Here is a 26,743-nt window from a genome sequence, read left to right as displayed (position 1 = left end):
CCCGTCCCGTCCCGGCCCGACCCGTCCGCCAGTCGCCGCACGAACGCCGCCGGTTCCAGTCGCCCCAACACCACTCGCTGTTCCCGGCAGAGCGACGACCGGGCCGACGACGTCTACACCGACAAACACGTCATACTGCGTGAGTGTGTGCGCGCGTGCGTGTGTGTGTCCGCCAAGCGCTGGGAGGTGTCGTTTTTACGGACCCATAAAACCGCGCGAGCAAAACGGCCGTGTTTTCGGCTTGCCGGGATTCTAAAGTTTGAATTTGATGCACCCTCGTCAGGCGTGTTCGTGTTAGTGGCATTCCCTTCTGTCGTCGTCTCGGCTTTCGACTCGGCGGCTGCTCGGACGCGGCGTCGACGGCGTGCCTCTTGACGGCGTGCCTCTACCGACGTATGCGTGCGCGATGACGCCGCTTGGCATAGGCAGCGGTTCCGTTTGCCCGGGTCGGCAGTTTGGCCTGCCTGCCCGCCTGCCCGCGCCGCCGCGTTAGTGGTTCGTGCCTTGTCGCCGAAATGTACACCGCTACACTGCACGCTGCACACTGCACCGTGGACAGCCTGGAGGGAAGTCGGCTTGCTCTCATCGCCGTTTGAGAGGCACCGCCATCCTGGGCCATGGCCTGCAGCAGACCCATTCCGAGAGTCGTTTTCGTCGCTCTGTCTCTCTCGCACTCATGGAGCGTCCCGTATTCGTGTGAGAGAGACAGAGCGACGAAAACGACCCTCGGAATCAGGTTCCGCGGGGAAGTCCCTCGCCGATAGGGGCGTTTACGTCGGTTTACGCCGTGTACTGTATGCGCACCCCGCGCCAAGCCCTCGGCTAGACGGTAGACGCCGGTCCTTCCCCGTCCGTTTGGAAAGCGGCGTCCCCGCCAGGTCTTCGCCAGGTCCGCGTCGACCGCGCCTCGCCCGGGTCGCGCCAAAACGTGTCAACCGAAGAGAAGAAACGACCCGGCGCGCTGAGATGAGGCTCGTGCCATCCCAGTTCCATGCGTGAAAGTCAGAGGAACCGGCGGCCGACCGGCCCGCCCTTTGGGCCAGCCGGCCCGAAGTGACAAATGGGTGTCTTTTTATCGCACTGCCAGCATCAAAAAGCGGGCCTCTGCGGCGTCGTTTTGTTTTGGCACGCGTCAAATCGAAAAGGCCGCTTCTGCCCCTCCCCCTTCCTCGCGATCTTCACTTGATCTCGTGACCTAATTTTGCGCCCCCGGTTTTGGCCCCCGGTTGTTGACGGCCGCGTTGACGGCTGTTGCAGGAAGGAGTGCGGCCAGTGCAGCGCGCGGCGTAGAGGACTCCAGCGCCGTCCGGCCGTCCGGCACGAGGGCACCCGACCGGCATCATGAAGAACACCGTCATCAAGTGAGTAGCACCCTGCAGGCACCAGTCCGCCAAACGGTCGCCCGAACCTCGAACCTTGAACTTTGATCCGTGAGCCTTGAAGCTTGGCGACACTTGTCAGCCTCATGCTGCGAGACCTGCAAGACCTCTGAGAGTGCGTGACTGCGTGGCGGGCCTGCCTACCCGCGCCTTGCCGAGCACGGGGCGCCTATAGGCAGTCCCGCCGCACGTCGCTGTGCTGCGCGCCGCCGCCCGCCAGGCGTCGGCCGCCTCGCCGTGGCCAGGACATTCTTCGTGCTCGTTGCTCGCTGCTCGCGCGGTTTCCGTTCGTGTCGCGCGTTTTCGTTGTTTCTGCCGAGCCTTATCGGCTTTGTTTGTCGAGAGGCTGGCGGGCTGGGCCTCTAGCTCAATGCTCTCTCTCTCTCTGTCTTCCTCGCGCACTCGCGGAGCGCAGCGTGTGGGAGTGAGAGAGACGGCGCCACCGCGTTGGACTTCCCGGCGGCCGTGCCTCCGGCCTCGCCACTGGTTGGGCTGGCAGCGCTAGCAGTGTGGCGGCAGGCCCGGCAGCTCATCGGATAGGCCAGGCCCGCGGCCCGCCAGGCCCGCCAGGCCAGCCAGGCCGGGGCTTTCTTCGGCTCATCATTGGCAGAGGGAGAAATGCCGATAGGGCCCTGGGCGGCCTGAGCCCTCGGCTGGGCCCCGCGCGGCGACATGCGTGTGTGTGTGTGTCTATGCGAGTGGCGGGGGCGAAAGCGGCCCAGCGAAAGTGCGTGACTGTATTTCCCAAGAGTGATGCGAGTGATACAGTGTAAGGGTTAATAAGACAGCCTGACGGCCTAGTGCGGGTGTGTCCGAACAAGGCTTGTTCTGGACATGGTGATTCGGTTTAAGCACGGACCATGGCGACAGCTTTTCGGAAAAATAAACAAATGGCCTTTCATGGCGCCTGTTTTGCAGGCAGCTGAATTAGGCGCGTTGCTTTTGGCCGTGTGTGCGAATGGGCGCCTCTGACGGAGTGACGGAATGACGGGCCATCTTCCGGGGCAGCGTCGCGTGTCGTCCGGGTAAAGGTCGACGCTGTGCTGGGGCGGCGCGGAGTCCACCACCAGGTCGCCGTCAGCCGCCTGATACCGATGGGCCGTTTGGTCGCTCTGTCCCTCTCGCACTCATGGGGCGTCCCGTAGAGGCGTGAGAGAGACGGAGCGACCAAACGATGCTTCTGAATCAGGCGGCGGGCCGTCCGAAACGACTGGGGTGTGGCGCGGAGAGTACCGGCCCCCAGGAAGCCGCGGTCCGCTGCCAGCCCCGGAGACTTGTATGCGCTGCGGCGCTGGCAGCACGCGACGCTATGGCCTCGGGGGGCTGCAGGTGCTTCCGGACAGCGCTTTCGTCGCGCTGTCTCTCTCGCACTCGTGGGCCTTTCCGCAGGGGTGCGAGAGAGACAGGCTGCCGGCCAGTCAGTGAACTTGGCGGGGTGCTGGCGAGGGGCCTCCGCGGACGGCCTCGGCGCCCCGCGCATCTCCAAGTGGTGTGGTGTACGCGGCACGCCTCCGCCACGCCGGCCACGCGACGCGGACGTGCTGAGGAAGCGCCCCGTCGTGGAGGCCCTCTGCGCGTCCCGTGAGGGTGCGAGAGAGACGGAGCGAGCAAGCACACTGCTGGCGGTGCTGGCGCCTGGGCCGCCGTGCCGCCACTTTGCCGGCTGCCCCCGAAAGCAGTCGTGGGAACGGGAGCGGCCCGGCCAGGCCAGGCCAGTCAGCCTCGGCAAGGCTCGCCTTTCTGCGGTGGCAATTTCGGACGCGGTGCACGTGGGCGGCCTTGATCCCCAGTACCCCGTCCGCGCCGTCACCGTCACCGTCACCGTCATCGTGAGGTAACACCGCCAGGCCGCGAGTAAACGCTCTTCAACGCGCAGCATCGCACGGCTTCGGTTTCGCCCGGGTGGGGCGGCGTGCTCGCGGCCGGGCCCCGCGGGGTCGCTGCAGGGGTCCGCGACGTGATGTGGCGTCGGCGTCGACGTCGGCGTTGGGGGTCACGGAGCGCCGGGGTCGCGGCGCCTCTGCCGGCGGGTGGCCCGGGGCGCGCGCTTCTTGCTCTCGGCCGGATCCTGATCCACGTGGTCCGGATCAGGTCCGGATCAACGCCGCGACGCCTTTCACCGGCATGCCCACGCCGCGGCCCTCGGCGGCCTTCTGCGTGGAGCACAGCATCGCGTCGGCGGCGTCCAACCCCAGCGGGACTCGCGGCCAGAGCGTTCCGCTCCGATCCGCCGTGTAAACGCCCGGCCCGAAAAGCGAAGCGCGAAACGCGCCCGGCTGAAACGTGTGAAGCAGCGAGCAGCCTTGGTGAGCATTGCCAGCACTGCTCGTCACGCCTCATCGGAATGGGAAAAAGGGTCCCCGACTCGGCCATGCCGGCCATGCCCACTCGGCCGCGCGTGCTTCAAAAAGAGTGTCCACCTTTTTTCCACTTCGGCGGCCAGAGAGAGAGAGAGAGAGAGAGAGAGAGAGAGAGAGAGAGAGAGAGAGAGAGAGAGAGAGAGAGAAAGAGACGGAGGGCGGGCTGGGCGGGGCAGTCGCGGGCCCTCTCGGCGTGGCCGCCGTACCGCCCGCGTCCGGTCCCCGGTCGGCCGGCCGCGCGGGAGTGCGAGTGCTCGCGTGTCGGTGTACCGTACGTCCGTACGGCCGGGCCGCACGAGGGCTGGGTCGGCTGGGTCGCTCGCATTCTCCGGCGGCCGCTCGCCTAGGCTGCCCTGCAGTGCCGCAGTCCGACTCTGTCTCTCTCGCACCCCTGCGGGACTCCCAACAGTGCGAGAGCGACACAGCCACCCGAACACTGTTCGGAATCGAACTGCATGGATGGGTCCCACGTGCGCAACGATGCGTCTTAAGAACGGGTGTCGCGTTTGGTCACTGTCTCTCTCGCACTCATGGGCCGGTCCGTAGGGGTGCGAGCGAGACCAGGCGGTGCTGGCACTCGCACACACGTGACGCGCGCCGGCCTTGGAGGGCCTCGCTGCGGTCAAGCCCGGCAAGCCCGGCAAGCCCGGCAAGCCGCACCAGGTCGTAAACTTGGACGTTCCGTTGGGCCGACGGCGGACGACGGCGCACGACGACCAGCCTCCCGGCCTGACCCACATTTTAGAGAACGATAAACTCATCGCGGAGGAGCAGGTTGCCGCGCGGTCCTGGTGCAGCCGCCTGGTGCAGCAGGGCCTTCGGGGCCTTCATGGCGAAGAGAGGCCGGCAGTGGAGCGCGCCGCAAGGCCGTGCTTCAAATGTCACGCCGGCGTGATTCCGAGCAGTGCGCTTCTGTCGCTCTCGCACCGCTGCGGGACGCCCCGTGAGCGCGAGAGAGACAGAGGGAGGGTGCACCTCAAATCTGAAGTGACGGCGGCGCTCTTCCTTCCGGTGCAGCGCGGCGCCAGCCACGCCAGCCAACCCGACCGGCCTTACATAACGAGATATCGAAGCATCGAACATCGAACACAAATCTGCCGACCCGACGCCACCCTGGGGTACGAAAATAGACTCCGTACGTGTTGTAAACCATCTAACCATCCCGCCGGGCCGCTGGCCTCTGGGCTGGCTGTCGGCGGGGCGGCGGGGCGGCGCCGGGAAGGGAACGGGTTTGTTGTGGGGAAAGCAGCGTAGCACAGCGTAGCACAGCGTAGCGTCACTTGGAACTTGCTTAATACGGACGGCTGGTGGTGCCAAACAGTGCGTCGTCGCCCTGTCTCTCTCGCACCCCGGCGGTGGGCCCCACGAGTGCGAGAGGGACAGAGCGACGAAAAGGCGTCTCGTCGGCGACCTTCCAAGGGTATCACGACGCCGGGCCGAGGCCGCCGCCAGTGAGTCTAATCTTAATTGTGGCGCCAAAAACGCCGCCCTCGCCGGGGCGCGTTTTTGTAAGTTGTTCGCCCCGCAGCCGAAATGGCTGCTGCCGACGCGGTGACGCGGTGGGCACTGCAGTTAGTTCCAGTGCTGGTGCCGGCGCCTTGGGATGGCCGCCGTGTCGGCTGTCCGCGACTCAATCGCACCCAGCGTCACGCTTTCTATCCGCCGTCATTTTTCAATCCTATCCGACATATCCGACATGCAGAAACAAAAGCCGTGGCTCTGCGATTGTGTTTTTTCTCTTCTTTCTTTCCTTTCCCGGGGCGCGCGGCGCGCGGCGCGCCCACCGTGACCCGCGGTGTCCCTTTGGCGCCGCCGCCACCGCACAGTGGATTATCCAGAAGACCACCACACGCAGCAAGCCTCGCTCCTCACTGAGCCCGCGGAGTCCCAGGCATTCCCCGGTCGAACCCGCACAACCCCGTCCTGGACCTGGCCGTCGTGGACCTCTCTGCCTCCCTCACTCCCGCCTGGCGTGCCGGCCTGGCGTGCCCCGCGCGGTCCCGCCGCCGCCGCAGTCATAATAGCCAAGTCAGGAACTGGTTCCGTCATTCCGGCGTTCCGTCGTTCCGAGGGTCAAGCACCCCGCGGCCCGCGCGCTGCTTCAAGTGGTTTCTTCAATCGAGTGGAACATGGAACATGAAACGGTGTGGCGATGCCGATCGTCGTACAGGACCGCTGCTGCTGCGCGCCTTCCTTCCCACGACGGTGACGCGGGTCCAGGACAGGTCCAGGACAGGTCCGGGACCTCCAGGGCGCAGAGCACTGTCGCACCGTCCAGCTAACTGCTTTCGCACATCCGCCTCTCTCGCACTCACGGGACGTGCCGCTCCGTGGAGGTGCGAAGAGCGACGACCGACGACGACAAACTACGCAAACCGCCAGGACACAGCGGGCCCTCCTTGGAGCGTGCCGCCGTTGAACGCGTCCCGTAAACCCGTGTGGTAGTGGCGGTAGTGCTCGCCCACTGTGCGATGCGGCCGATGCGGCGACACCTCGGACCAGAGACCTCGGCCCTTCGGCCGCCGCGGTGCGCCGCGGTGGGGCACTACTGCTGCATCAGCGGGGCTGCGGCTTTCACCGACACACACATGCACGCACACACGCACACACACAAACGCACTTGCGGCGTGTGGAATCAGCGACCGCTTGTCCGTCACACTCACACACACACACTGCAAGGTCGTCGCGTGGGCGCGCGCCGGGCGTCGCCCCGGAGAAAGGGGCGCGTGATTTGATTTACGATTTCTTATTCGCAGGACGACTAACGAGGGGAAGGCCCGCTGCGAATAAGTAATCGTAATTGACAATGCGGTGTGGTTGGCGTGTGTGTGTGTGCGGGCAAGGCGGGCTGCCTGTCTGTCTCTCTCACACTCATGGGGCGCTCCGCGGGGCGGCCGACGGGTGCGAGAGGGACAGGGGAAGCCTCTGGCGTGGCGCACAAGGCGCGAGGCACAAAGGCGAGCCGATTTCCATCGGGAACAATAATAATTACTGCGGCCGCCACCGCGCCGCTGAGGCGCTGCGGTCGGGAAAAGTCGGCGAGCTTTATGGCGTAACGCGTAACGCCCCGCGGCCCGAGTGCCCTGAGGCCACGCCGGGCTTTGCTTTTTTTTGTGACGCTATGTCGAGCTTCTATTTATGATGATCTGACCGGGCCGTGACGACCGAAATAAGGAAAAGGGGCCGGTGGCGTCGCTCTGTCTCTCTGGCGCGCCCCCATGGAACGCCCCGCGCCCCGCCCGAGTGCGAGAGAGACGCCGCGACGCCGCGAGCGTTGCAAAGGTTTACGGCCGCTCCGCTGCGTGATTGGGAGCTGCTCGACTCAAAGTGGGTTTTGTAATTGTTGGCACCGGTGGCGTCCTTGGTCCTGCACTGCTGCGCGGTGCCGCGGCGTGGACGAGGACGGACGGACGGACGCGCCGGAGGACGCGGAGGCAGCAGAGCGAGCAGCGGGACGCCGCGGGACGCTCGCAGTGCACCGCCACTTCCGCGCGGAACACCCGCCGGCCGCCGGACAGCGACGTCGCTCTGTCTCTCTCGCACTCACGGGGCGTTCCCCGGGGTGCGAGAGAGACAGAGCGATGAGGCCCGGATGCCAGGCCGCTGTAAATAGTGGTTGGCGACACTGGGCTGGGCACCGCCACGGCACCGCCGCCGCTCCCTTGGCCGTCCAATTGCACCAAAGTGACTGCCATTTTCGCCTTCCGCTCACGCGTGTGCGTGCGTGCGCCATTTTTTTGCGTGTGCGTTTTGACGCTGCTCGTCCGCGACGCGGCGACGCGGTGGCGCTAACAACCGCCACCGCTCCAGCGTTCCAGTCGAGGGTAACGTTCCACCGGCAAAATAGCTATTCTACACACTCAGTTAGGTTTTTCTTTTTTTCCCCTTGAGAGCCGTTGTTCACCCTTCGAAAAAGGCGTTCTCTCGGCGACGGTCATGTGCCCGGCGTATTTCTTCATAACAATGGAGGATTCTTAAGCTAACGGACTGTAGCATTCCAAACGAGTGGAAGAACATACTTTATGTTCGGTTTTTTTTTGTGTGTGACTGCTTTTGCGACGCGAACCCGTGCGCGGTCGTCCGTGGCCAAAAGGCTCGTTGTGTTAGGCCCCGCGTCGTGTGCCGCTGCCGTGCGACAAACGTCCCGCCTTGCTTTATTCCGTGCCTCTCTCTGTGTGAGTGTTGTGTGTCAGTGTGGGTGGGTGTTGTGTGTTGGTGTGGGTGTGCATGACTAGTCGTGGGCCCCACAATGGGTCATTGGGGAAACGCGGTGGCCACTGGCCTTGGTACTAATGCGCGCTGCGGGTATCAGCGGATATCAGCGAACGCGAAAAAGGGGGAAAGAGGTCCGGCCGCCGAGTGCGGCAAGCGCAGCGATCATGTACTTGTCTGGATCGACACGCAATACCCAGGAACAAGCTCGCGCGGCCACTGACCGGCGAGGCGGCTCCGTGCCGCACTGCGACTGCCAGAGATCCTCCTCGACGGAGGACTCTCGTTGTGCCCGATTCGAAACACGGAAAGGTGACCGTTGGACTGTATATTTGACAAAAATAATGGACTACATTCCGATCCCTTCAACTCGGGGAAGGAAGACGGTAGCTCCGAAGGAGGAACCGGAAGAAAGAAGGCAGTTCATTTTACGCGGGGGAAAGAGTTTGACGGATTTCTACGACGTGTGTGGTGGTGCGACTAGTTCGGATAGATCCCGCCGTGAGGTAGGCTGGGCTGCGCCGCTCGGAACAGGATTGCCGCGCCCAGTCCTTGTCGTCGCCCTGTCTCTCTCGCACTTACGGGACGTGCCCTATGGGTGCGAGAGAGACAGGGCGACGAAAAGGACTCTCGGAATCAGCCTGCAGGGCACGCGCTAGGCCGCTCGGCCGCTCCGCTTCGAACAAGCCTTTGACTCGTTTTTAATAGGCGGTTCCGCCGCGCGTCCTTTCAGGAACACATTGCCATGCAAGTCCCGGCTTGTCCCGGCTGTCCGCACCCTCGCTGTCGTGCACGCCGAGGAGGCCGTGGAGGCCGTGGACGAGGATTAGGTCGGGCTGGTCCGGGCTGGCTGTCCGGGTTGTCCGGGCGTGGCGGCGTGGCGGCCCAGGTGTCACTGACCGAGCAGCCAGCCGCGCGCTGCGTCCCAAGCGAGTCCAGGCCTTCGACGGCCGCCTGCAGTAGGGTGATTCCGAGAGTCACTTACGTCGCTCTGCCCCTCTCGCACCCACACGGGACGCCCCATGAGAGAGGCAGGGCGACGAAAACGACTCTCGGAATCAGTCTGCAGGCATGAGGGGTGCCACGCCACGGCCACGGTGCGACGCCGGGGCGGTGACGCGCGCCTCGGACGCGTCCCGGTCGGCCGGTCCGTTTTGTCGCCGTGCTGCCCAGCTTGAACCGCCCCGGCATAGCGGCCCTGGCCCTGTCGCGTCCCAATGAGAGGTACTTAAACGCGCCGGGTACCGCCGGGTACCGTTTGAAAATATTTGACGGGTCGTGAAAATCGGGCGGAAATATTAAGGCGCAGGAGAAAGCGGGCTTCGTCGCGTCGCCGTGTGTTCGGCTGGTCCGATCGCCATCGCCGCGTAAAGCAGACGACGCCACAGCTCTGTCTCTCTTGCACGCCTACGGGACGCCCCATGAGTGTGAGTGAGATGATCAGTGTTTGGCGTCGCGCGTAAGACGCGCTGCTCCTTCACAAGGGCAGTTCGGTTCACTTTGTATCGGGTCCTCCCCGACCGCCCTCGCGGCCCTCCAGGACGCCCTCCAGGACGCCCTCCAGGACGCCCTGCTGGTCCCGTTACCGCTGGTCGGGCGCGGCTCTGTTGGCGCCCCGGCCTGGCAGACCTGGCACGTCCGCAAGGCATTGTTCTCGCATACGCGGCGGCGAGGGCGACGCGCGCTGCCCCGCCCGCGGCCGCCCCGCCGCCTGGCTTGACTTGCCGCTTATCCTCCGGGTCACGCCGGTCACGCCCTGGCCCGGCCGCAGTGCTGCCAACTATCAATCACTCAGCAGACTGATTCCGAGAGTCGGTTTCGTCGCTCTGTCCCTCTCGCACCTGTAGCGGACGCCTCGCGAGTGCGAGAGAGACAGAGCGACTCTCGTCTGCTGGCTGAGGCAGAGCTGGCCGGCAGGAACGTCGAACAGCTGGACTTGCTGGACCTCGGCGACCTCACCAGCATTCCCACGACCGAGGCCGCGGAGCTGGAGCGGCCGGTGGACTCTGGGATGCGAGCCTGGTACAGAGTCGAAGTCTCAGTTGTCTCAGTGCTCACTGATTCCGACCAGGGGTTTTCCCCCGCACTCACGTGGGACTCCCAGTCCCCACAGCCCCTTGGCGCCAGTGCCATCGTCTTGGCTGCAGCTGCGCCGTGCAGGCAGCGCCCTGACCCGCGTGGGCCTAACAAGGCATTGTCACACACGTTGACATTGCGTTTCGGTGCGTTTGCCGCGCTGCTGGCAGGTCTCTCTCTCTCTCCGCCCGATGGGACGCCCCATGAGTGCGAGGCAGAGAGAGAGAGACCAGCCCAGTGGTTCTCAACCTTAGGGTCGCGACCCCAAGTGGGGTCGCGAAAAAATTTTAAGGGGTCGCGGCGAGGTAGCTGGGGTCGTGTTTTGGGCCGATTTTAAGCAGCCACTGCGTCTGATCCGAGGCGGGCATTTTGCTCCCTCAACGGGCAATTGGTCTTTGGACCTTCCTTTAGCATGCCTCTGTTACGGAGTGCGATTATCAGTCTTAGTTTGGGAGCAGTATTGTCTCAAAGTTGGCCAAAACGCTCAGAAATGTCTTTAAAAAATCATGTTTTGGGTCGATTTTAAGCAGCCACTGCGTCTGATCCAAGGCGGGCATTTTGCTCCCGCAACAGGCAATTGGTCTTTGGACCTTCTTTTAGCATGCCTTTGTTACGGAGTGTGATTATCAGTCTTAGTTTGGGAGCAGTATTGTCTCAAAGTTGGCCGAAACGCTCAGAAATGTATTTGAAAAATCGTTGTGCCTGTTTTGGTCAACTTTGAGACAATACTGCTCCCAAACTAAGACTGATAATCGCACTCCGTAACAGAGGCATGCTAAAGGAAGGTCCAAAGACCAATTGCCCGTTGAGGGAGCAAAATGCCCGCCTTGGATCAGACGCAGTGGCTGCTTAAAATCGACCCAAAACATGATTTTTTAAAGACATTTCTGAGCGTTTTGGCCAACTTTGAGACAATACTGCTCCCAAACTAAGACTGATAATCGCATTCCGTAACAGAGGCATGCTAAAGGAAGGTCCAAGGAACAATTGCCCGTTGAGGGAGCAAAATGCCCGCCTTGGATCAGACGCAGTGGCTGCTTAAAATCGACCCAAAAACATGATTTTTTAAAGACATTTCTGAGCGTTTTGGCCAACTTTGAGACAATACTGCTCCCAAACTAAGACTGATAATCGCATTCCGTAACAGAGGCATGCTAAAGGAAGGTCCAAGGAACAATTGCCCGTTGAGGGAGCAAAATGCCCGCCTCGGATCAGACGCAGTGGCTGCTTAAAATCGACCCAAAACATGATTTTTTAAAGACATTTCTGAGCGTTTTGGCCAACTTTGAGACAATACTGCTCCCAAACTAAGACTGATAGTCGCACTCCGTAACAGAGGCATGCTAAAGGAAGGTCCAAAGACCAATTGCCCGTTGAGGGAGCAAAATGCCCGCCTCGGATCAGACGCAGTGGCATGCTAAAGGAGGGGTCCCGTGGGGTCGCGAAACTTTTCCTGGGGGTCGCGGAAATTTTTGGCTACAAATTTGGGGTCGCGAGCCGAGAAAGGTTGAGAACCGCTGGACCAGCCCGACGCGGGCCCCTAGACGCGTGTGGGCCACCGGGGACGGCCGGGCCGGGCCGCGCCGGGCCGGGGTCACGTGCGGAACGGAGTATTATCCCACGAGGCGGCGTCCCGGCGGCCCCTCCGTCTCTCTCGCTCCCGGCGGCCCTCACAGTGGTGCGACGAGGACGCCGCGAAGCCGCGAAGCGACTCGTCTTGAAAAACAACGCGGTAATTCCGAGCGACGGTGTGGCGGCGTGGCGGCGTACAGTGGAGTGGCGATGAGTGGTATTTGGTCGCGTCGAAGGTGTCGTGCGGCGCGGCGCGCTCGTACACTCCACTGGAAGCACGCTTCCGAAGGTGTTCGATCCCATTTTGGCCCGGCATTCTTTCGCGGCAGGAGGCGTCGCTTACCCTCTAGCAAATTTGACTCTGTATGCTTTGCCTGTTGCAGGAACCCGTCGTGGTGGAAGCGACGCAGCCGGCTGGAGCGCGTGCTGACGGCGGCCACGGCCTGCCTCATGTGCGTGTCCGTGGCGCTGGTGGTGTCCCTGGCCGTCGTCTCCGTCCCGGAGGACTCAGGTCTGGCAGTCTGGCGTCACGTCGTCGCTCTGTCTCTCTCGCACCCATGCGGCACGCCCCATGAGTGCGAGAGGGACAGAGCGACGAAAACGACTCGGAATCAGTCCGCAGAGAGAGAAAGAGCAATCACGCGCGCGGCGCTTTCCAAATTGCTCCACCGCGCAGTGTGTCTATAATAGTGGACTACTTTTTAAGCGCAACGCGTGGGGCCGCGGGGCCTTAAGGACGCAGGGCGTGACAACTGAATAATTGGCTGAGCGTAGAGAAGCCACTTACTCACTTGAAAGACACGTCTACGTCTGGACACGTGTGTGAGTCGTGGCGGCGCGTGGAGGCCCAGGCTTCTCCTGTCAACCGATTCGGCGCGCGCGGAGCTGGAATTTGGAACCTGGAGACGTTCACCTCGAGCACGTCTCAACGCCATTTCTCTTAACTTCAGTCGGAATAGTTGAAATTTTGAGCTGTTGATGGGCAAAATTTTTCCGAGGGGATGTAGGATGCTTAAGAAGCGTGGACTCACATTTGCCAACGTCTAACGCTTGATCATGTCAGTGTGTGTCCACCCACACTTTGTTCGCACAGTTTCATTTGTCAGCCGGCAGCCCGCCCCTTGCGGCTGCTTAGTGTTGGGTACACCGCTTTCGTCCTCGCACTGAGTAGGATTTGCTTTCACGCTGCCATCGTCTGTGTGTGTTCATCGTGCTCATCATCACGGCTTGCCTTTTCGCCTCGGAGCAGACTCCAGACTGATTCCGAGAGTCGTTACCGTCGCTCTGTCTCTCTCGCACCTGTAGCGGACGCCCCATGAGTGCGAGAGAGACAGAGCGATGAAAACGACTCTCGGAATCAGTCTGCGGGTCTGGATCGTCACGCACTCGTCCGGTGTGGCGGCCTGGTCGGCGGCCATAGCGCCGTGCTGGGTAGGCAGCGCCGCCACACTGCCGCGTCGCGCGGGCTGGCCCAACCTGCCGGGCGTCCGTGCGGCCCGCGCCCCGGCCCGTGGGAGGGAGAGAGAGGGGGAGAGAGGTCACGGCGGGCTCCCAAAACGCGACCGGGCCGTGGGTCTTCACCTGGTTCTCAGAACGGCGGCCGCTCTGCACTGCACTTGGGAGCGGCACTTCCGAGTGTGGGTACCGACACCAACAGCCGGCAAGTCCCAACAGCGTCGCTCCGTCTCTCTCGCGTCCCGCGGGTGCGAGAGAGACGGAAGCACTTTGTTCGGAAGCGGCTGGCAGATGAAATGAGAAGAACGGTGTGTGCGTGCGAGTGGCTGCCGCATCGCACCCATTGCTCCGTTGGCAGTGTGCCGCGCAGGCTACGCGAAGCGCACTGCACAGTGGCGCGGCCCGACGCGCGTCTTGGGCCCGCCTTGGCCCGCCTCCGCCGTTTTTTCGCCGCCCCACTAAGAAAAGCAGAAGAAAAAATCCCACGAGAATGAAGAAGAACAGAATGCTAAAAAAAAATGCTTGCATGCCGCTGCTGCTGAAATTCTAACATCGTTCCCCTTTTGCTTTGAAAATTACCGCTTCTAAATCCCCCGAAGGAAAAATGCATTAATAAAGAAGCCGTTCGCTCCTCGTCACGTTTGCTCCGCTGTACATTGCTGCGTGCATTTTGGACGAGCGATTAATACGATTAACACGTCGTTCAGAATTACGTAAAATGCGAGAGTTAATTTAACCCCATTGGCAATTTTAGTGCTCCCGAAACCTTAGTTTATGCCATCCGCCCATTAACGAAGCATTCATGGATCAAGTTTGTTCGTGTGTTAGGCAAGCTTGGCTTCTCACACCATTATCGGGATTCTCTGTCACTGTTGGGCATTTCGCACCGTGTTTCGCACAGTGTATTCATCTGGGTTTCTCTCTCCAAAGGTTGGACAGGTGCCGACGCCAGCGCTCCGCTGTCCAGAGTCAGGAGGAGTCCCGCTGCAGGAGGTTGGATTCATTATTATTATTATCTCATTCACATTATATTTTTATTTATTAAAATATGAAAGTAGAATTTCATTCACCACTTTGTATTTTTTTGGTTTCACACCGCTGTATTCACTTCTTTACCACTGTCCTTTTTTAGCGTGTGTTTTTTCCTTTTCTGTTTGGTCCCGGGAGTAGCTAGGCTTTTGCGCGGCACGCGACAGTGCTGTGCACTTGATTGCGTCCTGCCACACGTATGGACATGACCCACATTACAATGTATAGCATGCGTCTCACTTCTGGTGGAGGTGCGGCCTCTCTTGTCTAGACCGCCCAGAGTCGGCAGGCATGACGTCTGAACGATCGCTTCGTTTGATGGTTACGGTGTGCCCCGACCTCTTGCATGCTAACAGTGTACCGCCGCGCATGCACCGCGGAAGGCCACTTTGAACAGGTTTTTATTTAATTTTTTTTTCAATTCATTTCACCCCGTTTTCGTCGCGAGCAGTATACTCCTTTCCCTCTACCGTCTCTGCCTTCCGTTCATAATGGCGTGTGTGGTTTTTCGCGCTCGCGGTCTCCGCGGCATGAGCATGCATGGTATTGCGGGTGGTCGTGGAGTGTACTACTTTCAAAATGTGTGCTGTTTAATTTTCCTACCATTTTCCCATTTTTTTTTTCATTTTGGTGTCAGTGTCCATCCTTGTTGTAGAATACCTGTCATTTATTTGTGAGGTTACTGGTCCAGGGTCATTTCACACATTCGGTACATTTACATGTCCTCGTTTTTAAATCCACTAATCTGCTGCATGCGTATAAGTGCATGTTTGAACCGTACAGTGCCTTACTTATGCCGTGTTCTTGTTAATTTTGTTCTAGGCATAAATAAGTTATTTTTGTCGTGCCTTTTGTTGCAACTTGCCGGGCTTGTTTGACCGCGCTCTGTGGTGCACAGGCGCCGCTGACGCCCGCTCCAGGGGACCCGGCCCCACCTCCAAGCCCATCGCGGACGCCTCCGAGAAGGACGTGTGTCTGACGGAGGGCTGCATCCACACTGGTAAGGCCAACGAAAACGCATCGACCACTGTATCATGAGACTAGGACTGTAAGGTTAGGTTAGGTTAGGTTAGTCTCATGACTGTATTTGTTCGGAACACGGCGCTCTGTCTCTCTCGCACCCGTTCGGGACGCGCCACGAGTGGGAGAGAGACGGAGCGACGCAGCCCGAGGCAAGCCTATCCTCGTTCTCGTTGCGTCACATGCACTAATCTGGGCGCCGTAATCTTCCAGAGACGTTGACTTTTGGATTTGCATGAGGCGATTCGCGTGTTGCCGCTCGGGGCACACGTGACCCGGCCAATAATAGGGGCCGTGTTGAGCGAGCTGGTGGCGTCTCTCTCGCACCAGTGCGCAACGCCCCCGGAGTGCGAGAGAGACAGAGCGGCGCGACTCGATGGGCTTGCGAGCTGGAGAGGATGATTGGGCGCGAGATTGATCCGCGTCGATTATACTCGTTGACCAAATGACTTTTAATGCTGGCCGTGATATGGCCGTTCTTAAGCGCGCGGAGTATTGACAAATAAAAGCTTTTTTTTTTTCGTGTGACGCTGATGAATCAAGCTGGGCCTGGGTGAAACCCGAGCTGTGTTGGACCGGGTGTAGCGTCGCCGCGCCGTCTGCCTTTTAAAATATTGATTCTGACCCCGATTTTTTTTTTGACGCAGCCTCGTACCTGCTCAAGACGATGGACCTGGACGTGGACCCCTGCGACGACTTCTACCAGTACGCGTGCGGCAACTTCATCCGCACCACCAACATCCCGGACGACAAGACGTCCATCACCACCTTCTCCAAGATCAACGACGACCTCACGGAGCAGCTGCGCAACGTGATCGAGGAGCCCATGACCGCCAAGGACCCCAAGTCGTTCGGCGTGGCCAAGAAGCTGTACCAGGCCTGCATGAACAAGAGTAAGCTTCACTAACACGCACTCGGGCGGCGCAAACAAGACGCGGCCGTTCGGTTTGTTGTTGTCCTCGTCGTTTTCGCGGAACGCCGGCTGACGCGCTTTGCCTCTCTGACGTGCAGCTCTGGTGGAGGAGCGCGGCCTCACGCCCACCAAGGAGATCCTCAAGGTCCTGGGCGGCTGGCCCGTGCTGGAGAAGGACTGGAACGAGGAGGCCTTCGACTGGAAGGAGACCACCTACAAGTTCCGCAAGGAGGGCTTCAGCGTCGACTACATCTTCGACTTCTCCATCAACATCGATCTCAAGAACTCCACCTTCCGTGTCATCGACGTGAGTGCTCCCATTTCCATTTTTTCCAGGTGACTTTGTTTCGACGGATTGCGCGGCACTGAAAAATGGCTGTTGGAACAGATTGACCAGGCCTCGCTGGGGCTGAGCCGCGAGTACCTCCACAAGGGCCTGGAGGACAAGCTCGTCAAGGAGTACTACAAGTACCAGACGGACATCGCCGTCATCTTCGGCGCCGACCGCGCCGTCGCCGAGAAGGACATGCTGGACGTGGTCAACTTCGAGATCGCCATGGCCAACGTGAGTAAAATTTTGGCCGCCTCCACCGGTTTTCTGGCCCACTGAGCCACGGCTTGTGCATCACATGACAAATAAACAACGTGCAACCCCTCCGCAGATCTCGCTGCCCAACGAGCAGAGGCGCAACTCCACCAAGCTGTACAACCCCATGAAGATCAGCGAGCTGCAGACCAGGTTCCCGTCCATCCCCTGGAAGGAGTACATGCAGCGCATCCTGCCCGCCTCCATCACCCTGACCGACGACGAGGTCATCATCGTGGACGTGCCCGAGTTCTTCGCCAAGCTGGAGAAGCTGCTGGCCGCCACGCCCAAGAGGACCATCGCCAACTACCTGCTGTGGCGCGCCTGCTCGTCCACGCTCAGCTACCTGCACGACTCGGTGCGCGACCGCCAGCTCAAGTTCTACACGGCGCTGTCCGGGCGCACGGAGCGCGAGAGCCGCTGGAAGGAGTGCGTGGACCTGGCCAGCGGCAGCATGTCGCTGTCCATCGGCTCGCTCTACGTGCGCCGCTACTTCCGCGAGGACTCGAAGCGAGAGGCCCTCGAGATGGTCAACAACATCCGCGACGAGATGTACAAGATCCTCAAGTCGTGCACGTGGATGGACGACGCCACCAGGTGAGTGCCTCCCCCCCCCCCCCTCTGTCTCGCGGTGCCGGATGGGCGGCCTACCCTCCACCCTCCAGGCGCCGCGTGCGCGGCGTGCCATTCGACGACGGGTTCTTTCTGCGTTTGCAGGCAGGAGGCGCTCAACAAGGCCTACGCCATGACCAACCACATCGCCTACCCCGACGAGCTGCTCGACAACGCCAAGCTGGACAAGTTCTACGAGGGGGTGGGTGTCCGCGACGACTTCGACGAAAACTGCTCTCGGAATCAGTCTACTGTCTGCGGTGTGTCCCGAGTCAGCTGTCATTCAATACCTTGTCTCTGTCCTGCCGCAGCTGGAGGTGAACCCCGACCTGTACCTGGAGAGCATCCTTAACCTCACCAAGTTCGGCACGGACTACTCCTTCAACCGGCTGCGCCAGAAGGTGAACAAGACGGAGTGGATCTCGCACGGGCGGCCCGCCATCGTCAACGCCTTCTACAGCTCCATCGAGAACAGCATCCGTGCGTACAGTTCTGCGTGCTACTCTGTGTCCCTCTGCCCAATGTCTGTCCCCACACTGATTTATTTCTTTTTATGTCTCCGTTGCGCAGAGTTCCCGGCAGGCATCCTCCAGGGCGCCTTCTTCAAGAGCGACCGCCCCAGGTACATGAACTACGGCGCCATCGGCTTCGTCATCGGCCACGAGATCACCCACGGCTTCGACGACCAGGTACGTACCACGCTCGAGTTTCGCCAGTGTGGGCGCCACGAGGACGAGGCCGGCTAACTCTCTGGTCGGTGTGCTCTCTGCTCGCAGGGCCGGCAGTTCGACAAGGACGGCAACCTGGTGGACTGGTGGGCCAAGGAGGTGCAGAAGAGCTACCTGGAGAAGGCTCGCTGCATCATCGAGCAGTACGGCAACTACACCGCCAAGGAGGTGACCCTCAAGCTGAACGGCATCAACACGCAGGGCGAGAACATCGCCGACAACGGCGGCATCAAGCAGGCCTACCGCGCCTACAACACGTGGTCCGAGCAGAACGGGCCCGAGCCGCGCCTGCCCGGGCTGCCGCTCAACCCGCGCCAGCTCTTCTGGGTGTCGGCGGCCAGCAGCTGGTGCTCCAAGTACCGGCCGGAGGCGCTGCGCGTCCGCATCACTACGGGGTGAGTTGGACTCGAACTCTTGCAACTTCGTCTCTACTCCCGGCCCGTGGCGACGCCGCGTCGCGCGGGGTATCGCCGCACCGCGCCGCTCCGCCGACAGAGCGCGCTGCCGTTGGCTGCCGTCGCCGGGAGACTTCCCCGGCCTCCTCGCTGGTCGCACCGGTTGATTCGTCGCTCTCCTCTCTCGCACCCCTGCGGTACCTCGCGGTACCCCGCGGGACTTCCCCTTGAGTGCGAGCGAGACGGAGCGACCAATCAGTGTGCCGCCTGACAAGAGACTGACCATGGCCTTCCCTCTCTGTCCGCAGGTACCACTCACCGGGCGAGTTCCGCGTCCGCGGCCCCATGTCCAACCAGGAGGACTTCGCCAGGGACTTCAACTGCCCCGTGGGCAGCCCCATGAACCCCGCCCACAAGTGCCAAGTGTGGTAGAAGAGGCCAGCGCGTCGTCGCGCCAAGAGAGACCCCGCTGTTCGATCGAGCGGGGTTTGTGTCATTTTGTTCGCGAGGCTGCCGCGCCGTCTATCGCGCGATGATAGAACGAGTAAAGACTGAACTTGTTTGTGTCCGCTGTGCTGCCGCGGTCGACCGGCTGTCTCTGTCGCACCGAGTCTCACGGTGAATCTCAATAGAATCTCACAAGACAGTTAAGCCGCTGGAGGCGAACTAAACCCCGAGCTTAAAAGGGAGGCTGGGTCTGACGGGCCGCGTGGCCCGTTGGATCCCATTTTGTAACTTCACTTGACTTTGTTGAGCTGCTCACACGCGCTTGGAGTAACCACTTGTTAGTGAAGCACCTTTCCATGTTTGAGATGCTTGTGCCAGAGATGATCGAGATGAAACAAAAAAGTTGTGATGTTCAAAAAGAAAAGATAATTTTTAGTTGTTAATGTATCTGTTGTATTTAAATTTCTTTGTTTTAACTGTGAACTTTGTGTATTTCAATTTCCAAGAATCGACCAGTCTCAAATTTGAGAAATTGGTCAAACGCTTGGAGAAAAAAAAAAAAACGAAGCATGGTAGAAGAATAATAGTACGTAACCATTCCGTCCTGTCCGCCCGTACCTGTTGTTTTACAAACTAGCAAGTAGATCGACAGTCATCGTCAATAACAAAACAAACCACGAGGAATGTTGACAACTCTTATAAATAAACCGAAATGAATAAAAATAGTAAAATAATTTGAAAAGCCTTTGCGCGTTTTTCTTTTTGCTTGTCCTCCAAGACCCTCTTTGACGCGGTGCACTTCACGCTCGGCGCCTCGGCGCTCGGCCCAAGGCGGTCTTTACCGCGGCTGCCTGTCACAATTACATCGCGTTTACCTCGGTTTATCTGGCGAAAGGGGCGACTTTGTGAGGCGGAGGTGGGCCAAGCACGCCGCTGCCGCCTCCGGCTGCCTCCGGCTGCCTCCGGTCTCCGGGAACCGAGCCGAGCGACCAGATTAGACCTGCGTGGGCTGATTCCGAGCGGACGGGGCCTCTCGTCGCGCCGTCCCTCTCGCACTCGCGGGGCGTCCCGTAGGGGTGCGAGCGAGACACAGCGACCAAGTCCCGCTTGGGCGTGGCGCGGGGGCGGGGCGTGGAGCGGGCCCAGGGCTGCGCGAGGCTGCGCCATGGCCGCTGCGCGTGTAGTGGTGGCAATTACCGCAGCGCTTACGGCAAACGGAGCTCCTTATCAGGGAGGGAGGGGGAGGGGGCGGCCGACATCTCCGCCGCTATTTGAGAGCCCCGCGCCGCGGAGCCATGGCGGAGCACGGCGGAGCCCCACCTCAACGTTTTCCCCGGCTCGTCCTAATGAAAGCCAAGTGGGGCAGTGTTTGCACACGCGGGGCGGCAGGGCGCGCAGGGCCTCGATGCCGTGGGGATGCCGCGCGGAGGGAATGCTTCCCGGAAGTGCCGTGGTGGCGCCACTGCCGGCGGGAAGGCAGGAGGAAGCCCTGATTAGGCCGCTTTGCGCGCTTCGCGCTCTTGCGGCGCTTCGCTCGTGTTTGCGCGGCGCCGCCACAGCCTGGCTCTATTTCAGTTCAAGAGCTCGAGAGCGGGACCTGAAGTACGGTCCTACAGCTAGAAAGGTCTTGTTCCAAGATTGGAAGCACTAAGTCTGAATCTGCGTTGGCAGCGAGTGTCCCTGGCCAGTTCTTCCGGTCGCGCACCGGGAAAGGGCGACAAAAGGGAGGAAACTTCTCTGCCGGGGCAGTGCGGGGCGGGGCGGGGAGGGGACGCGCAGGGCCTCTGCCGCCATTGGCCGATCCAAGTCTCTCCTTGTCCTCGGCGTAATGAGCGAGTCTCATAACCACCCAGTACTGCTCGGAAACTCTCTCTCCCTCTCCCTCCCTGTCTCTCTCTTTCGCCTAAGCAATGTCCTCCCCCTCCCCCTTATCAACCCTTGCAGATGTAAACTCGTCGCTTTGCGCTCCCCGGTGGGGTGTCGCTCCACTGCGCCAGCCCGCAACAGTTCAGGTAAGTTTCCGTCCGCGCAGAGGCGGCGTGGGGTTGCGGGGGGGTGCGCGGGGTAGCGATGCAAGTGCCGGAGTATTGCCGTTGTCATTGTGCTGCTCATGGCGGGGCTTGGGGGCGACGACGACCCGCGTGAATATTTGACGCGGGAACGCTCGGCCTCATCATCGCGCCGGCCGTGGCCGCCGTGGCCGCGGTGGCGGTTCCATCCCTCTAGGTGACGTAACGCGTCGGAGAGAGGGAGAGAGAGAGAGAGAGAGAGAGAGAGAGAGAGAGAGAGAGAGAGAGAGAGAGAGAGAGAGAGAGAGAGAGAGGGGGGGAGAGAAGGGGGGTGCGAGGGGAGGGCCCTGATTGGTCGAGGAAGTGTCCTCGGTGATGTGCTTTACAAAGTGCCTGCCCCTCGTCGTCCTGGCCGTCGTCCTGCCCCGCGTTTTGGGCTCGTATAACGAAGCCTCTGCGTCCTGTTGCGCGGCGGGGCGGGGTGGGGCGGGGGGGGCGGGGCGGGGCGGGGCGGGGCGGCTCCCGTTTAACGAGCTGCCGCGCCTCCGCCGCGTCACTCCATCACTGTCCGCCGCGTCGCCTCGTCGCCGCGTCACTCGGCCGGCCCTCCAGATACCGCGGGGCCGTCCTGCGAAGCGATTCAAACCAGTCTCGCCCTGTCTCTCTCGCACCCACGGGCCCTCCTCCAGGAGTGCGAGAGAGACAGAGCGACGATTCGGCCCGCAGCCCTTGGCCGCGCCCTGGCCGTCCTCGGGATGGTCGTTAGCCAGCCCCCGCGCGGCCGGGGCCGCCGCCGCGAATTTCGAGTGGAGCGGTCAAAAATTGCCTCCCAGCCGTCCTTCCGAAGAGAGCCACTGTCACCGTCTCACTCGCTCTCACGGGGCGTCACCTAAGAGTGCGAGAGAGACAGAGCGTCGGGGTGGTCGCTTTGATAAGGGCGGCCCGGTGGCGTCCGGTGCCAATCACTGCCGAGTAAATGGCCTGGCCCCGCAGCGCTCCGCAGCACGCCATCAGGAGGGCCGTGACGGCGGTGGGGAGGACATGAGGCCGCCGTCGAGCCGTCGAGGTGCGGCGAGTGGGCAGCCAATTAAAAACGGAGCCGTGTCGCCGCGATCACCCTCGTCCGTCAGGGGCGTCATCGCCTCCCCGGGGGTCCGAGGATTACCGCGCGCGGCCCCCGCCTGCCACGCACCCCGCGCGGGGCCCCCTGCCGACCTGCTGACTGATTCCGCATTTCGTTCTCGTCGCTCTGCGCCTCTCTCTCTCGCACTCGTACTCCTGGGGCGGTCCGGGGCAGGTGCGAGAGAGACAGAGCGACGACGCTGTGCGGACCCGGCCTGCCGGCGCGCATGTAAACCTGCCGGGGAGCCACACCGCTCTGATTGCCAGGGGTAGTTTGTGTCGGAAAAGAGAGAAAGAGAGCGAGGGGGAGGTAGAGAGAGAGAGAGGGCGTGCGGGGCGTGCGCGGGGAAGACGGATGCGGGAGGCCGTGCCATGGCCGTGCCGCCACCGCCACTTCCTCCTCCCCAACTACTAGTAGTGCCCTGGCCTCGCCACAAAGTGCCGCTCGCAATCCCGCCCGCACCCCGCCCTGGCGGCCCTGGCGGCCCTGGCGGCCCAAGCGCCTCGCGCTCGCCGCCCCCATGTGGCCCATGCCGCTCCAGGAGCGCTCCGAGCGCTCCGAGCACGCCGAGCACGCCGCCAGAGTACAGCGATCATGTATTATGCAGGGTCGCATGCATACAAACTGGCGAGTTAGCGCGCCATGATGCGCCCCGACCGCCACGGCACGGCACGGCACGCCACGGCAGGGCAGGCAGGGCAGGGCAGGGCACAGCACGACACGGCGGCTGCAGCAGAGACAGGCGTGGCACGGCACGCGGCACGGCACACGGGACGGCGCGCTAATACGCTGTTAACAGCTCAGCTGCTCGGGGCAGGGCCGGGTCGGGCGGCACAGCACGCTCCTGGAGGAAGCGACGCTAGAAGGGCCTGAAATGAGCGCCTGAGAGTGAGTAGGATCCCGAAGAAGGTCCTGAAGAGCGGTGAAAGCGAAGAGAAACCTCTTTATGCTGCTCTCTGGAACAACCTTTGGTCTGTGAATTTAAGCGATCTCCACAGCCCATCACAAGGGCTTCTGCCCTGCCCACCAAATTAATTGAACCGCTGTTATTTAATCTGGCGGGCGCTGCGCAGCGCGTCGCGCCCTACACCGTACACGCGCCGTGAGCCCCGAGGATCCTCAGCGCTTACGGTGGCTTAGGCGCCACTTAGCGTGGGGAGGAGAGGGAACCCGAATGGCTGTATGCAGCGTGCACCCCGTTTGGCCCGGCTCGCTTGTCTGTGGCTGTGGGAACGAGGCAGTGTGTGGGCCGGGCATGCGCGAGTGTGCGCGTGCGTGTGTGGGCTGTCTGCAGCTCGGACTCTCGGAAGCCCACGACGACGGGGTCGCGCGTGGCTTGCTTCCGCGACCTGCGAAATTGAGCGCCTACAGTGGTCGCTCTCTAGGCCGCGCTGAGCTTGGGGCCGTCGGGGCCTCGGGGATGAGGGTGGGGGCAGGTGGGGGGTCTGCCTACAATGGCACGAGGCATGACAGAGATGGGGATAAGCCCCGCGACTGTAGCCCTGTAGCCCGGCAACGAAGCTTCACCGGGAGTGCAGCCTCGACGCCAGCGTAGCACCAGCCTAGCCTAGCCGACGCGCAGACTAGCAGATCCGGCCAACGACTTACAGTAGACCCGCCACACCGACAACATGAGGGAGATCTGCCACCTGCAGGCCGGCCAGTGCGGCAACCAGATCGGCGGCAAGGTAAGTGAGGGCTTGCACTTCTTGGCCTGCGCTAGCGTCGAGCCCCTCGGGGCCGCCAACGTGCCCGACGGCCGCACCGGCAGCACGCACAACCTGCTTCGCATAAGAAAGGGTGCAGCAAGGGATGAAAAGTGCAACGTCTCTTAAAGCCTGTCTAGCGAGAAAACTGGTCGTGCCCTTGCAGTTCTGGGAGGTGATTTCGGACGAGCACGGCATCGACCCCACCGGCACGTACCACGGCGACTCGGACCTGCAGCTGGAGCGCATCAACGTGTACTACAACGAGGCGACGGGCGGCAAGTACGTGCCGCGCGCCGTGCTCGTGGACCTGGAGCCCGGCACCATGGACGCCGTGCGCTCGGGCCCCTTCGGCCAGATCTTCCGGCCGGACAACTTCGTGTTCGGCCAGAGCGGCGCCAGCAACAACTGGGCCAAGGGCCACTACACCGAGGGCGCCGAGCTGGTGGACTCGGTGCTGGACGTGCTGCGCAAGGAGGCCGAGGGCTGCGACTGCCTGCAGGTCCGCGACGTGTCCGCGACGTCCACGTCGGCGAGGGCGGGGAAGGGGCGCTCACGGTAACAAGGCGGTCGTTGCAGGGCTTCCAGTTGACGCACTCCCTGGGAGGCGGCACGGGCTCCGGCATGGGACGCTCATCATCTCCAAGGTCCGCGAGGAGTACCCCGACAGGATCATGATGACCTTCAGCGTGGTGCCATCACCCAAGGTGCGCCTGCTTGCCTGCCGCCGTCCGCCCGCTCGGCGCCGTGTCCGAGGCCGTGTCCGAGGCCCCGAGCGACCTGGTGCTCGTTCCGCAGGTGTCCGACGTGGTGGTGGAGCCGTACAACTGCACGCTGTCGGTGCACCAGCTGGTGGAGAACACGGACGAGACGTACTGCATCGACAACGAGGCGCTGTACGACATCTGCTTCCGCACGCTCAAGCTGACCACGCCCACGTTCGGCGACCTGAACCACCTCGTGTCCGCCACCATGTCGGGCGTCACCACCTGCCTGCGGTTCCCCGGCCAGCTCAACTCGGACCTGCGCAAGCTGGCCGTCAACATGATCCCCTTCCCCAGGTGGGCCAAAAGCCTTTCCAAATCGGGTAGTCGAACCCACTGACTCCGGCGCCCGCGTCGACGCGGCAACGCCCTCGGCCACCGCGTCGTTAACGCCGTCCCCGCCGCAGGCTGCACTTCTTCATGCCGGGCTTCGTGCCGCTGACGTCGCGCGGCAGCCAGCAGTACCGCGCGCTCACCGTGCCCGAGCTCACGCAGCAGATGTTCGACGCCAAGAACATGATGACTGCCGTGGACCCGCGGCACGGCCGCTACCTCACCGTGGCCGCCATGTTCCGGGGACGCATGTCCATGAAGGAGGTGACCCTGTCGCGCCCCGGCGAGGCGGAAGGCGTACCCACTTCGCCTCGCAGTCCACCTGACCCTGCGTTCTTTTCCACCGCCGCTTCCAGGTCGACGAGCAGATGCTCAACGTGCAGACCAAGAACAGCAGCTACTTCGTGGAGTGGATCCCCAACAACATGAAGGTGGCCGTGTGCGACATCCCGCCCCGGGGGCTCAAGATGTCGGCCACCTTCGTGGGCAACACCACCGCCATCCAGGAGCTGTTCAAACGGGTGTCGGAGCAGTTCACCGCCATGTTCAGGTCACCAGCCACCCATTCTGAGCAGCTGTTCTGTCCCTCTCGCGCTCACGGATCGTTCCGGATAGCTGCGAGAGAGACAGAGCGAGGGTCGCGGGATCGAATACTGATTCGACGTTTCGTTTTCCCCAGGCGGAAGGCGTTCCTGCACTGGTACACTGGCGAGGGCATGGACGAGATGGAGTTCACCGAGGCCGAGTCCAACATGAACGACCTCATCTCCGAGTACCAGCAGTACCAGGACGCCACGGCGGAGGACGAGGGCGACTTCGAGGAGGAAGAGGAGGAGGAGGAGTAGCCGCGCCTCGCTTTAGTTATTTTTGTTGTTGTTTTCGCAACATTTTAATTGACAACGCCCGTGCACTCCACTGTGTAATGTGCTCGGTGCGGCGAATTCCTCGCGGCGCGCAGCCAATGTTCGCGCGAGATTGTTAGTGTAGTTACAATTGTGGTGCGCTGCTGAAGGTATATGCACTTTACTGCTCTCTTGAACAGTAAACGTTCCAGCACAATAAAAGGTAAAAGGAAAAGTTTGGCGAAAAACGCTGTTTGTTGGCTGCCCTGGCGGCACTCTTGGTTTGTTTGGTTGGCAGCGCCGCCCCGCTTTGCTTACCCGCGTGATGGCCGAGCATCAGCGGCAGACGGCCGCGTTATTGCCCGCGAGTATAACTCATTTCCATCGGGGAGAGAGAGAGAGAGAGAGAGAGAGAGACGGCCGCGAACTGAAAGCGGAGCCCCACGGCCCGCGCCCGGGCTGCCAACCCGAGCGAGAGAGATAGAGAGAGAGAAAGAGAGAGAGATAGGGGCACAAACGTCCAATTAGTCGGCTTATTGCCACTGGCACCAACCCAGAGCGGCAAAACACGCAACTAAAAATATTTTAACACATTTCAGACTTAAATTAAGCTTGTGACAGTCGAAATGGAGGCGCGCGGCGCGTCGCTTCCCGCCGCGGAGGCAGCAGGAAACAGAGGGACGAGGAGAGAGAGAGAGAGAGAGAAGTCGGTCCCTGTCTGGCACGCGTGAGTGGGGTGCAAGTGGGGCCAGGCCGGCCAGGCCGACTCCGCCGCCCCGCCATATTCTACACTCCGTTTCCCCCCGCGAACAGTTGAGCCTCTCAACAAACCGCGGGCCGAGGCGCGGCGGCGGCGGCGGCGGGGGTGGAGTCGACGCCCCCCACGGCACGCAGCACGCTGGCAGCACACTGGCAGCGCGGCACTCGGGAGACTTTGCTTGATGACACCGCCCAGGCGACACCACCGCCGAGGGAACGACGAGGACACGTTTTTCATCTATTTTTTGGGGGAGGTTCCTCTGCTTAGTTGGAGTAACTTGCGAGCGTCATCGCCGCTCGGCCGCCGCTCCCCGTCCAGTCGAGCCATTCAGCAGAAGAGCAGCGCCGTCGCTGTCTCTGTCGCACTCACGGGGCGCTGCGTAAGCGTGCGAGAGAGACAGAGCGAGAGGCCGACCGGCAGTT

The 26,743-nt window shown here is 61.7% G+C and overlaps 1 protein-coding gene and 1 pseudogene across 3 annotated transcripts; both read left to right on the top strand.

Annotated features, from left to right (window-relative positions):
• LOC117642471 (neprilysin-2) lies at positions 1 to 19,529 on the top strand. Of its 3 annotated transcripts, XM_034380705.1 has the most exons (14): positions 1 to 139; positions 1,258 to 1,361; positions 11,983 to 12,110; positions 13,985 to 14,047; positions 14,982 to 15,083; positions 15,751 to 15,996; positions 16,115 to 16,323; positions 16,405 to 16,581; positions 16,679 to 17,199; positions 17,320 to 17,416; positions 17,526 to 17,694; positions 17,785 to 17,903; positions 17,991 to 18,337; positions 18,646 to 19,529. In XM_034380705.1, exons 2-14 carry the CDS (start codon positions 1,342 to 1,344, stop codon positions 18,767 to 18,769), a joined length of 2,322 nt encoding a protein of 773 aa, XP_034236596.1. In that variant the 5' UTR covers positions 1 to 139; positions 1,258 to 1,341; the 3' UTR covers positions 18,770 to 19,529. The 3 variants fall into 3 exon arrangements, with proteins under 3 accessions (XP_034236596.1, XP_034236598.1, XP_034236597.1); XM_034380707.1 differs by lacking the exon at positions 13,985 to 14,047; XM_034380706.1 differs by lacking the exon at positions 1 to 139 and having other exon boundaries at positions 1,252 to 1,361.
• Positions 19,530 to 23,433: 3,904 nt separating this feature from the next.
• On the top strand, positions 23,434 to 25,778 carry LOC117642560 (annotated as a pseudogene).
• The last annotated feature ends 965 nt before the right edge of the window (positions 25,779 to 26,743 follow it).

Source organism: Thrips palmi, unplaced genomic scaffold (assembly GCF_012932325.1).
Source record: "Thrips palmi isolate BJ-2018 unplaced genomic scaffold, TpBJ-2018v1 HiC_scaffold_16, whole genome shotgun sequence".
Taxonomy (NCBI): domain Eukaryota; kingdom Metazoa; phylum Arthropoda; class Insecta; order Thysanoptera; family Thripidae; genus Thrips; species Thrips palmi.
Note: the sequence above shows the minus strand (reverse complement) of the source record. Positions and strands in the feature narration are given on the sequence as shown.

Excerpts from the sequence above, each read along its gene's own strand:
- LOC117642471 (XM_034380705.1), top strand. The coding sequence starts at position 1,342 with ATGAAGAACACCGTCATCAA. Across the intron at positions 16,324-16,404 it reads CCACCTTCCGTGTCATCGAC|ATTGACCAGGCCTCGCTGGG; the intron begins GTGAGTGCTCCC and ends CTGTTGGAACAG. Across the intron at positions 18,338-18,645 it reads CGCGTCCGCATCACTACGGG|GTACCACTCACCGGGCGAGT; the intron begins GTGAGTTGGACT and ends CTCTGTCCGCAG.